The sequence below is a fragment of the Notolabrus celidotus genome, chromosome 4, assembly GCF_009762535.1.
Source record: "Notolabrus celidotus isolate fNotCel1 chromosome 4, fNotCel1.pri, whole genome shotgun sequence".
Lineage (NCBI taxonomy): Eukaryota > Metazoa > Chordata > Actinopteri > Labriformes > Labridae > Notolabrus > Notolabrus celidotus.
Window position 1 is genome coordinate 3737591 of NC_048275.1, and position 13151 is coordinate 3750741.

A 13151-nucleotide genomic window follows, 5' to 3' on the forward strand; every position below is an offset into this window, starting at 1 on the left:
TGTCTTGAACCTGCTGACACCTGATTGGTCAACACTGATCAGACCACAGTCGCACATTTTCAACCATTTTCATTTACCGTGTTGGAGAGAGGGATAGAGGGAGATCAAGGGAGAGAGAGATGATAGTGGAGAGACGGATAGTAGTAGTTGTAGCAGCTGGAGTCTGGCACGTCCACAGCAGCAGAGATCCAGAGGAACCTACGAGACAAGGGAGCTCAGGGACTCCAGAAAGGTCTATGGTTAGTAACTTTAATGGGACAGGAAGAGTTAAAGTGAGAGACAGGCAGAGAGAGGAGAGAGAGGGAAAGACAGGATCCCAGTGTGTCAGTCTAAGCCTATAGCAGCATAACTAAGAGCTGGACCAAGCCTGATCCAGCTCTAACTATAAGCTTTATCAAAAAGGAAAGTTTGAAGCCTACTCTTAAAAGTAGAGAGGGTGTCAGCCTCCCGGACCCTGACTGGTAGATGATTCCAAAGGAGAGGGGCCTGATAACTGAAGGTTCTACCTCCCATACTACTTTTAGAGGCTTTAGGTACGATGATCAGGCCTGCATGTTGGGGGCGGAGTGTTCTAGAGGGGTAATAGGGCACTATGAGAGCTTCGTAGGTCAGAAGAAGGATTTTAAATTCTAGTCTAGGTTTTATGGGGAGTCAGTGTAGAGAAGCGAACACTGGAGAGATGTGTTCTCTCTTCCTCGTTCTAGTCAGCATTAGAAATTTACATCATGTTGTAACAAAGCACAGGGTTATAATGCCTGAGTAGCATGAATCCTGAAGAGCCGTTTGGAATCCAAAAGATCCGACTCTCTTCAAGTGAACCAAATGATCGGATCACTGAAACAATCCGAAACGCCCATCACAAGTTTTAGTGTCATGACTCCCATTTATTCAAAAACGAAACTAACAGGCTGATAAAGGGAGCTGAATCGATACTGAGCACAGAGAGAGGCAGGAGGAGCTGCAGGAGCAACATCAGAAAGGAGAGGAGACTTCACTTTCAACCTTTTTATCCCAGTTTATCTAAACCGAGCTGCAGCTTCCACAGATCCGTCCTTTATCATGGATCCTGAAAACTACATCGCCAGACTGAACGAGTATGGACAGGTCCACGGATTTGTGCCTGACTACAATTACCGCCCTGAGGGACCTGACAACAACAGGACGTGAGTTGTTTCTTTTCCCACTGTTGGACTTTACAAACTGTGTGTACTGTCTGTGTCCAGGTGAGAACAGCACAGGTCAGGTGAGGGGTAAAGTGCTGTGTCACTGAGTGTGTAACTACAGCACACACAACATGGAGGATTACTGCCTCCTAGTGGCTGAACATGATAATGTGCTGTTTTATACACTTCCTAATTTCGCTTTGACCCCACCTGTTGATCAGATATGTGATCATTTCTCTTCAGGTTTTACTCCTGGGTTGTCATAAAGGGAGAAACCTTCCCTGAAGGTGTCGGGAAGACGAAGAAGGAAGCCAAGCAGAAAGCTGCTGAAAAGGCTTTGAAGATGTTGAAAGGTGAAAGTCAGGAATCCTCTAACTCTGTAAGTTTCCTCTTTGCTTCATTAAACAGGTTCAGCTCAAAACGCTCTTTAATATATTATATTCAGTGCAGAAATCCAGTTTCTCAAATGATTAGAACATGTCTTATGATCACTCTAAAAAGGGATTTACGTGTCTGGGACAGGGGTGCATCTCCCTCGACTGGAAGTGAAGCTTCCACCAAAGCGTCTGCCCCCTGGTGGCTGACTGCAGTATAGGTCAAAAACTCTGTCTCCCCCATTAATTTAAATGGGGCTGCAGTCAAACTTCAAACAATAAATACACGTCGTACGAATGTTTCTCCCACCCGTATGCTGTGGTGATATGTAGTTAGTATTTGACTGTTTTGTGTTCAAGGCCTCTTTTTCCTGAAAAGTTTCTTCTTCGTTGGTTATTAGAGTTTAAAAAACGGGGTTTTACTTCCTGTTTCCTTTGATTCACAGCCGCCGTAGAGGGAAATTTCGAAGGACACACAGCGCTTTGTGACGCTACGCTGTAGGGCGGAACTAGTTACCGTGTCGACACAGAAATTACCATGGCAACTACAGAAATTCTGTGGCTTCGCAGACTCTGGCTGCCCAATGGCGGCCCCCAGGAGCGGAATTTTTTGGATTCAGAACCGTACAACGGGAAGAGGCGGAGCAACGCTGTCCATTTTTATTTACAGTCTATGGTCTGGGAGCGCCCACGACCTCAGTATCAGTGCGCTTCTCATTGGCGTTTCCTGTTGCTAGGATATGACAGTAGTCCCGCGGCAAATCCGCTTCCCTGATGTCGCGTTCACACCAGACGCAAACGGTTGCACTAATTGCACAGATACAAACGCGTGAATGTTTTAAGTTTACTTGCTCAATTTGCACATCAAATCCACATGAACATGAGTGCAAATTTTCACATGAGGGGGGGGGGGTTCCCACAGGGTAAGGGGGTGAGATAGGATTCCAGTGTGTCAGTGCGCCAGTTCCCCCAGTTCCCCCGGCTACACTGAAAGGTAAAGCCGGTTATGCTAAAGGGGCGGGGCTAACTTCCAAGTCCAACCGGCTCGATTCACTGGAGTTCAGATTTTTCAACTCACGCAAATTATTTGAGCGTATAATTAGCTTAATTCGCGCAAATTAATTTGCATCACTACACCGATGCGCGCCGACTGCGCCACCAAGTTTGCGCCGCCAGACCAGAACTCGCGTCTATTTGCGTCTTTACATGTAATTCATTCGCGCAAATGTTTTTATTTGCGTTACGTGTGAACACCCCATAAGTGATTGTTGGGTAAGTTTTAAAATGCTCTGTATTTCAAGGATACACTGTGAAAGCTATTGACAGAAATCGTGTCGTAGCGTTAGCAGCAGCTCTAAATAGAAAATTGAACCTCGAAAAAAAGAAGTGTGATAGCTTTTCCCCTTCGTACCGACCTCCGCCATTGTGGGTTGACAAAGCTGATTCCAGAAGTCCCGCCCCTTCTTGATTCTGATTGGTTGGTGATCAGGAAGTGAAATTGAAGAGCACAATGGTGTTCCAAAAAAGTTAACTGTTTTCAACTGAGACTGCTTGAAATGCTGAATCCCATCGTGTTTGTATAGAAAATAGGCGCTACTAGCACTCAAAACACCGGTAGTGGACTCAGTACCTAAGTTAAGTAGTGGCTTCAGCTGGTCTGTACATTGAGCTGGGTGTTTCTTGTCGTCCTATCAACAAATACCCCACAGACTCTCTACAGGTTCAGGTCAGGGCAGATAAACACAGTAATGTCACGGTCAGCTAACCGTTTGGTGGGAGTTTTGGCGCTATGGGCAGATGCGAAGTCCTACAGGAAAAGCATCAGCATCCACTTAAAGATATGTTTTTTTGTTGTTATTTTTTTTTAAAGTTATATTTTTGGGGCTTTTTGCCTTTATTAAATAGGACAGCTGAAGAGAGACAGGAAATGTGGGGAGCAGAGAGCAGGGGAAAACATGCAGGAAATGGTCGTCCGGTCGGAAATCGAACCAGCGACCCCTGCGACGAGGACTGTGGCCTCTGTACGTGGGGCGCTTAGACCGCTAAGCCACCAGCGCCCCTTTTGTTGTTATTTTTGAGCTGTTGGATATACATTTAACAATATAAGTAGCCTAAAATGATTTAGATTATGTGTAATGATTGTGAAATATATTACATTTTTAGATTTTTTTAAGCTGCATTTGGATGTTGTCCCAAAGTGTCATTTTATATTACAGCTCATAAATAGCTTCACTTTAGCTTTAAGCTAGCTGTTAAAAATGTTGATTTTTATACATTTTTTACTGTTATTATTGTGAGGTTTTTAATTTACCTGTTTCGTGCGTTTAAGGTAATTAATTTTGACCTAGTTTGTTAAAAATGGGTTTGCATTTTTAATCTTTATTTTTTTTCAAGATTATTTTTATGTTAATTTTCCTTTCAATATTTATAGGTAATGCCTTACCTGTTGTCATATGGCTCTCTATCCCTTTTCACTTCCCCTTAATTTTCTTTTTTCTTTGCATTTATTTTTCTTGTCTTAATCACCTTGAGCTGCTTCCCTTATATGAAAGGTATGAATTATTTAAAGTTATATACGTTATTTTTTTTATCGCATTTCTTCAGTTTTAATTTTTTTTAATGATTGTATTAATGGACAGAAGGCATGTTGAACTGTAGGTTTAAAAGTTAAATACACATCCATGGCTTTAACCTCTTTGACATGTATTTGTTGTTGTACAGCGAGAAAATGCAGCTTCACCTTCACCTTCAGTTTCACCGGTCCGTCAGACGAGTGCCAGCGACGTCAACTACATTTCTTGGCTATATGATTATGTTCAGAGGAACAGGCTGCAGATAAAGTGTGAGGAGTCGGCAGGAGTGGGACCAAATTCAGCCACTCAGTAAGTCTCTAAAAAGTATCCTTGTTTTACGAAGTTGTTAGGTCATTATTTTTAAGTAAATGAAATGTCATGTGGTCTCAGAAGGTGTTACTTCAAAGTTGGTGATGAAGAGTATCCGGCTGCTACTGGGAAGAAAAAGAAGGAAGCAAAAGAGAAGGCAGCCAAGCTTGTTTATGATGCGATAAACTCACCGGTGAGTACAGTACACCAGTTTCTTCCTTTTTAATCAAAGGGTTAAAAATACACGGTCTCTGTTATATCACATACTCAGCAGGCTACAGTACAATGTTTGAACCAGCATGTTTCAAACCAACGAGTAGAAGCACGCTTTAATCTGAGGTACTTCTTGATAAAGTTTTAGATTATATATTGATCAATCAATGTTTATTTATAAAGCACCAAATCACAACAAATGTTAACTCAAGACTCTTTCCAAACAGAGCAGGTCTAAACCGGACTCTATGTTCTATTATTAACATTATTATTATATTAGAACAGACCTGGTCCAAGCCTGATCCAGCTCTAACTATAAGCTTTATCAAAAAGGAAAGTTTGAAGCCTACTCTTAAAAGTAGAGAGGGTGTCTGCCTCCCGGACCCTGACTGGTAGATGATTCCAAAGGAGAGGGGCCTGATAACTGAAGGCTCTACCTCCCATACTACTTTTAGAGACTTAAGGTACGACGAGCAGGCCTGCATGTTGGGAGCCTAGTGTTCTAGAGGGGTAATGGGTTATAAATAATATATTTGCCATAATGCTAAACACCCTTTTCTCTGTAATCCAGACATCTGCCAGATCAACGGTTTCTGGAAATGGAGCATCTCCCGGGTTGTCAGCAAGGTCAGCTACACTGTAATGGAGCGTTCACACCAAATGCAAATTAAATCATTAGTGTGACTGTAAAGTCGAATGTGAATCACATGTAAAGTCAATGTAAAGACAATTTGGGTGAACAGAGGATTTTGACGCATGAATTGAGCGAGTAAACTCAAATCATTCACACGTTTGTATTCTGTCGAATACGACGATCCACTGCGTTCGGTGTGAAGGTGACATGAGGCAGAGCATTGAATTAATACTGAGGAAGCTGTACTCACGCCTTTCTTGTACTCCTTTAGGATGTCCCATCAATCATCATCATCGAGCACAAGTGACTCAGTCGTTTTTCGTGACTCATCAAACTCTTCTGGAAACTGGTCTTTGGCGGTTGTTAACAAATCTTCTTCACTTTTTAAAAAATCTTTATTTATTATGTTTAAAAACTGCAGACGACCAGTGGCTGCAATGAAAGCAATGACTTATACAACTTGTTTTTTAAATTACAGACGTCCTCGAGCTCCTCTGGTGGTGCATCAAGCAGGTATTCAACTTCATATTTACTGACTCAACACAAACTGAAACTTGTCTTATATCGTAGAGTTCGATTATGTAACAGCTGCAATAAGTGCTCGCATTATTTCTTCCTAGAGAGTCTTTTTCATCGTCATCAAGCATGCAGAGAAACTCTGACAACTTGGGAATATTCACAAACTCATTCAACTCTTCCATGGATGAGGTTTGTACTTCTGTCATAAATGTAATTATCTCATTTACTTTGCACTTTTTACTTTGTTTTACTTTGTATCTGGAGAGAGCAACAGAATTTTATGTACCACCAAAGTACAACAAGAATGATCTCATTACACCGTACACCAGAGGTCTGCCAAGACACGTCAGCCACCCTCGTGTCGCGTTCACACCAGACGCGAACGATCGGACGAATACAGACGCAAGAATGTTTTGTGTTTACTTTGAGTGCTCAAGACGCAAATATTCACAAGAGGGAGGGGGGGTTCCCTTCAAACGCCGCTCCAGTCTGTCGTCATTAAAAAAGGTTGGGCTCGGAGGCATTGAATGGGGAAGCCAGTTATGCTAAAGGGGGCAGAGCTAACTTCAAGTACAACCGATAGCTGACAGACAAAGTCTTTCACAACTCATCAGATAATCCTCCTCCCTCTCTGTCCTCACAGTGAGCTCCTGTTTATTCCTCATCCCATAAAAACAGGTAGAGTCATAGAGTTCAGGGAAGCTGCTCAGAGATAGAATCAAAGTGTCCCATATATTCCAGATGAGTGAATCTCCGCTGGTCCATACGTCACACCTCATGTCACCGGGTAATCTGCACGCTGATTGGCTATCGTGGTGCAATGGATTTGCAGGAGTTCAGATATTTCAGCTCTTGCAAATCATTGGCGCCATTCGCGCCACCCAATTCGCACCGTGAGAGCACTATTCGCATCTATTCACGTCTCTACATTGACTTAGCATGTAATTCATTTGCGTTTGGTGTGAATGCCCCATAACACTCAAGAGAAGACAAGCAAATGTTCAAGGTCCCACTGCATCCATTGCTGTCCCTGGCTGAACATTTACTTCCTGTATCAGATAAAGTTTAATACAGCTACACAGAACAATCAGGGCAGGCTCCAAGACTCTATATATATTTCCTTCCTTTACTTCCTAAGGTTGATGTCAATAACAAGACTACAGGAGAGAGTCATATCGAGGCAACGCCCAAGTCAAGGTATTAGAATAAGCATTTCCACTATTCCACATGATCTTAAATATTTTGACATGAAATAACCTTCAATGTTTCCGCCTCTCAACAGGTTTACCGCAGACTATGATTCCATCCAGAAGATTAGCAGTGGAGGGTATGGATGTGTTTTCAAAGCAAGACATAAATTAGAAGACAAGGATTTTGCGGTGAAGATTGTCCGCATTGAGGAGTAAGTGTTCAGAAGCGAGGTTCCAGTTTGCGTTGCAGCTTGTGATTGAGCAACGACTTGAACAGATTTATTCTCTTGATCTCTCATTGATTAGGACAGCTCTTCGAGAGGTACGCTCACTATCAAACCTCCAACACCTTAACATCGTCAGATACTACACGTGTTGGATGGAAGACTCAGGATACCAATGGGACAACTTAGTGGGCCGATACCTCTCCCCACGGTAAGTACCATGCAAACACCTGGAGGGTTTTTTACATCAGACTTCCACCAGGTGCCTGACTTCCTGTCCCGCTCCATCTGCTCTGTTGAGATTGATGCGTCTTGCTCCGGCATCTGGCACAAATAGAAGTCTTGTGTATCGGAGTGGATCCAGTGGAAGTTAACACATTGACTAGAATAGAAACCTATCAGATCCGGAGCTGTGATGGATTGGAGACGGACCGGATCTGGATCTGGTAGAACTTGGCCGTTATATCTCAGGTGAACGATCAGTAATGAAATATTTTAAACTCTTATGTTTTAGGTCCACAGATTCATCCCCAGCAAAGTTCCTCTACAGTCAGATGGAGTTATGTGACACCAAAACCCTCAGGGGTTGGATTAAAGAAAAGAACGATCAGTCTCTGCCAGACATCAAGAGAAGAGAAGAAAGTTTGGTCATTGCTCGACAAATATTCAGTGGAGTCAAGTACATCCACTCCAAGAATCAGATCCACAGGGACCTCAAGGTGAGACCAGATTTTACTTTGTGGGGCTGACACAAAGCTGAGGTAGAAACTAAGTAAATTCATGTGTATGAGTACATTTGATTAGCAGGACTGGGTGTCATCATTTCTGATTGATGAGTGTGGGATCAATCTATGAGTCGACCGTTAGGGTCATGGTTGGGATTAGGGTGGATATTTCATCTTCCAATGAGCCCATGTTTCAATTGTTATTTTTCCCCTCCCATGTGTCAGCCTGACAACATCTTGTTTGGCTTGGATGGAGAGGTGAAGATCGGGGACTTTGGTTTGGTCACCGAAGATGACCCTGTGGTGGAAAGAACATCGGATGCAGGAACCGAATCTTACATGGCCCCTGAACAAGTGAGAGCTCAACAGTTCATCTTCCATGATGGTCACTTTAGGTTTTGAGGTTCAGCTGCTAAAGACGTAATAACTGTTATTTTTCCATCACAGTTTTTTGGAACCTATGACCGAAAAGTGGACATCTTTGCTCTGGGGTTGATCTACTTGGAACTCCTTTGGAAACTCTCCACCGGACACGAAAGAATAGCAGTGAGTCTTTCTGAAACACATCATTGCAAAGTTGTGTATCTGCACTTAATTGCTCTTCTGCATCAACCGGATTAGTTTTAGTAACCCAGATTAAATTTGAAGAACCACATTTGAATAATGAGAACTGAAGTTTCAGTGAGGATATAATGCAGATTCAGAGAATATGAATCCAAAAGTTTTAGAAAGAAACGGGAATTCAAATCATGCTATCTCAGATCCACTATGAAAAAAAAATTCAAAATATATGATTAAAATTCTAATTTTTTATTAAATGTCCAAATTGAGCAGTTCAAATTCAAATAGGCAACAGTTTGTGAAGACGGGACAGTGTGAATCCAAATGTTTGGACATTGCTTGTGGCGTCCCCCAGGGGTCAGTGTTGGGCCCAAATTGTTTCATTCTTTACATCAATGACATATTTTAAATTTCAGAATCATAGAAATGGGCGTTATTTGCTGACGACACAAATGGCTTCTGGTGCAGAGTAACAGAAACTTTTGGACTTAATTGCTTCAGAGATCAGCAAATATAAATAATTAAAATTCAGCTTATATCAAGCGGCAACCTCCGGCTGTGAGAAATTCAGCCAATGCGGAAGTGCTAAAAAATTGGGTTCCTCCAGTGTCCACTTGAGGCTGGCTCCAGGAGCACCGGAAGCCAAATACACACCCATTCAAAACAGCTGATTTTGGTCTGAATAGCTAATTTCTCTATCGGCACACACTCTACAGGGGTGAATATTTTTATAACTCAGTAGTTTTGAACATATTGAGAATATGAGTTTTTTGTTTTAGGTCGACCAAAGTTAGGTTGAGTCAGCATTTCCAGTATGGGACCTGTTGATAATAGGCTTCAGTAACAACTGGATGACGTCACAGAGACTACGTCCCTGTTTTAGACAGTCTATGGTTCATACTGACATATTTCTGCTATACAGCATTACATGTTGTCTGAGTATTTCTGTTTCACTAACATGTTACTTTGTTCCTGTGTCTCTGTATGAACACCAGGTTTTTCGCGAAGCCAAAAGACAGACGTTCCCCAAAGGTTTCTCTGAGAGATTCTTCCAAGAGGTAGATTTTAACGCTCTTATTATCTTAATGAATTTTGTTTTCCACTATAACTTTACAGGATTCATTAAAGTGTCCCACAGAGCTGCCGAGAGGCTGATGTTGTGTTCACACCAAACACGAACTCTCGCTTAATTAATGCAAATACCCCGCTCCATTCACGAGTATCCAAAGACGTGAATCTTGCGAGAAGGAAGGGGGTCCCTTCAAACGCCGCTCCAGTCTGTCGTCATCAAAAAGGATGAACTGGACTACATTGAATGGGGATGCCGGTTCTGCTAAAGGGGGCGGAGCTAACTTGCTAGTATAACCTATAGCTGGATTCAAGTGACCGACAACTCAGCAGATAATCCTCCTCTCTCACTTTCCTCACAGTGAGCTCCTGTTTATTCCTGATCCCATAAAAACAGGTAGAGTACTGACTAGAACGAGGAAGAGAGAGCACATCCCTCCCGTGTTAGCTTCTCTACACTGCCTCCCCATAAAACCTAGACTAGAATTTAAAATCCTTCTTCTGACCTACAAAGCTCCTAATGATCAGACACCTCATAGTGTCCTATTACCCCTCTAGAACACTACACTCCCAACATGCAGGCCTGCTCGTCGTACCTTAAGTCTCTAAAAGTAGTATGGGAGGTAGAGCCTTCAGTTATCAGGCCCCTTTCCTTTTGAATCATCTATCAGGAGGCAGACACCCTCTCTACTTTTAAGAGTAGGCTTCAAACTTTCCTTTTTGATAAAGCTTATAGTTAGAGCTGGATCAGGCTTGGACCAGCTCTTAGTTATGCTGCTATATGCTTAGACTGACACTCTGGGATCCTGTCTTTCCCTCTCTCTCCTCTCTCTGCCTGTCTATTCTGATTTTATTCATCATTCATTAACGTGCGTACAAAGGCTGATTATGTTCCTTTCTTCTCAGTGGAACATGATCAAGTCGATGCTGAGTGTGAGGCCAGAGGATCGACCTGAAGCGAGGGCACTGAGAGCAGAGCTGGAGGAGTGGGCTCACAATGAAAACATGGACCGAACAAAGTGATGTCACAAAAATCTGTGATGAGAGGAATGTTTGGAAGTCATTCTGCTCTCGTGTTTGATGAAATGTTGGGTTTTAGGAGTGAATGTGGTCAAATGAAACATGTCACATGACTTGAAATCCGGTTTTAAATTGGAGGACTTTAGATTTGCTCGATGAGGTAAAAGAAATATAAGTCACTTATCTGTCACTAAACTTGACTATTTTCATTGAATGGTTGCAGTTTTTAGATATTGAAAGGTTACGTCTTGATTAGAGGATTCATGTTCAGCTTCTGTCGCTAAAGCTGAGGGTAGAATTGTTTGTGTTTGTTCCTTTGAAACGTATTTTAAACACAGTTACTTACCACTTTTGCACTTCTTGTTTTTATGACGTATTGTTTACTGTCAGTGTATTGATAGTCCTGTCTGTAACTTTGTGTGGTGCTGCTATTGCCTTTGCTGTTAACAAGGTAACTTCAGGCCAATCGGTACTCTTGATCGTGGAGTCGGTCAAAAGACGGGAGCAGAGACGTGCAGGACGCTTTGTCAACCCCTCAGACCATAACGATCAGTTATTAATGATGCATTCCTGACATCATACGTCAACAGAGACTAAGAGACCAACAGTAGAACTCTGGAGTTGTACTAGATGTAGAATTAGGCGTGTTTATCGCTTTGAGTCATCCATCCATTTCCATCCGCTTATCCAAGACAACCCCCTCCCCAGCAGCGTTTTCCAGCTCCTCCTGGGGGATCCCGAGTCATTCCAAGGCCAGATAGGATACATGATCCTTTCACCTGAGCTCTGGGTCTACCCAGACGCCTCCTCCCAGGTGCCTGGAACACCTCCAAAGGGAGGCGTCCAGGCAGCATCCTTATCAAATGCCAGAACCACCTCAGCTGACTCCTTGTAATACGAAGGAGCAGCGACTGTACTCCAACTCAAGCACCTGACCCTCTTTCTGAGGCTGACTCCAGACACCCTTCAGAGGAAACTCATTTCAGCCGCTTGCATCTGGTGCTTTCTTTGAGAACCCAGACCTCATGACCACAGATGAAGGTCTTTGGCACAACAGCACCAATCCACCTGTCAGTCTCACTATCCATTTTACCCCCACTTGTGAACGAGACCCTGAGATACTTAAACTCCCTCATTCGCTCCCCACCCAGAGAGAACAATCCACCGTTTCACGGCCTCGGACTTCAAGGTGCTGACTTCACACTCGGCTGCAAACCGCCCCAATGCCTGCTGGAGGTCCTGGGCTGAAAAAGCCAACAGAACCACATCGTCTGCAAAAATCAGAGCTGGAACTCTGAGGCCTTTAAACTGGGACCCTCCTCCTGATGTGCCTTGAGATTCTGTCCATGAAAGTCACAAACAGAAGCAGGAAACCCTGGGGGAGTCCAACACGCACCAAGAACTTGTCTGACTTACCACCTGCAGTACCCCCCACAAGACCACCAAGGCACATGATCGTAGGCACCTCCCGTGCCCCAAGAATCCTTGCACCATAGCATTGTTAGCGGCTCTAGACTTTGAAACTTTAACTTGAAAGAAGTGTGTTGACTTCCTCCTCCGTTAACAAAGTTGATATCAGAAGTCCCGCCTCTTCCTGTTTCTGATTGGTCGGTGATCAAGAAGTGACATTGACGAGCGAAGTAATGAAAGGCTCAAGATTTTAAAATGTAACTTCCTTTCCGTTTATATCTGTCAAGCTTTATTCAAAGTAATCATGAGCTGGTTTATTAGGGTGAACTGTTGACATTTTATTATTTTCTGGAAATGCTGAAATGATGTTTGAGCATCCTTTGAACTCAATATGTTGGAAAATAAAGGTTTTAAGGGAGCTGGTTTAACTTGTCTGACTGTTTAATCGAGGTTAGCTAACACACCTGACGAGTGATTGAGGGTTTAACACCGTGCTAATGCTAATGAATAACCTTTCTAACATGTATATATTACTCTATGTGGACAACTAATAATGAAATAATTACAGATTATATTTAAAGCTGCTGTGAGGAGCTTTCAGTTTGTTGAATTTGGCGCCCCCTGTGGACAAAGCAGTCCTTGCCGGTTTCGTAATTAGTGTTTCTTGACGCAAAAGCTCATCCTACTCTCTCTTAAAGTCAGACACATCTCTCATTGAGAATCTTTGCTGTTGAACATTGGTGAAAAAAAAGGGTGCATGCAGTTATTCATGTGGTCTGACACCTACCCCCCATAGGTGGTTTCAGGCATTAAAGACAACTTTATAAAAGTAGTCTCTCTTCTTGAATTTGGTTTTGATTGCTCTTTTGGGTCAAAGCAAGATAGGATTATTATTTTTAGTCTGTTTTACTATCAGTTAAAAAAATCCTCACAGGAGCTGTAAAGCTGCTGTGAGGAACTTTTAGCTTGTATCGATTCTGGCGCCCCCTTGTGGACAAAGTGATACCTCTTATCTCTTGTCCTGTACATGCAAAATTAGTGTCTTCAGACAATAACCTCATCCTGTTGTCTTTTAAGGTTTAGATTTATCGCACAATGTGATTATTTGTAATGAAAACAGCCAAAAAAGGGTGTTAGTAAAGCGAGATGTCAATCATCTGGTCTGACA

General features: G+C 42.7%; 1 protein-coding gene across 2 annotated transcripts; it reads left to right on the top strand.

The window, feature by feature from the left end:
- The first annotated feature begins 857 nt into the window (after nucleotides 1–857).
- LOC117811381 (interferon-induced, double-stranded RNA-activated protein kinase-like) lies at nucleotides 858–12411 on the top strand. Of its 2 annotated transcripts, none has more exons than XM_034681625.1 (16): nucleotides 858–1163; nucleotides 1407–1542; nucleotides 4259–4419; nucleotides 4504–4612; nucleotides 5204–5259; nucleotides 5538–5625; nucleotides 5745–5779; nucleotides 5887–5974; nucleotides 6924–6982; nucleotides 7068–7187; nucleotides 7282–7410; nucleotides 7714–7918; nucleotides 8150–8278; nucleotides 8372–8470; nucleotides 9481–9543; nucleotides 10460–12411. In XM_034681625.1, exons 1-16 carry the CDS (start codon nucleotides 1060–1062, stop codon nucleotides 10574–10576), a joined length of 1698 nt encoding a protein of 565 aa, XP_034537516.1. In that variant the 5' UTR covers nucleotides 858–1059; the 3' UTR covers nucleotides 10577–12411. The 2 variants fall into 2 exon arrangements, with proteins under 2 accessions (XP_034537516.1, XP_034537515.1); XM_034681624.1 differs by having other exon boundaries at nucleotides 860–1163; nucleotides 4501–4612.
- Nucleotides 12412–13151: the final 740 nt, after the last annotated feature.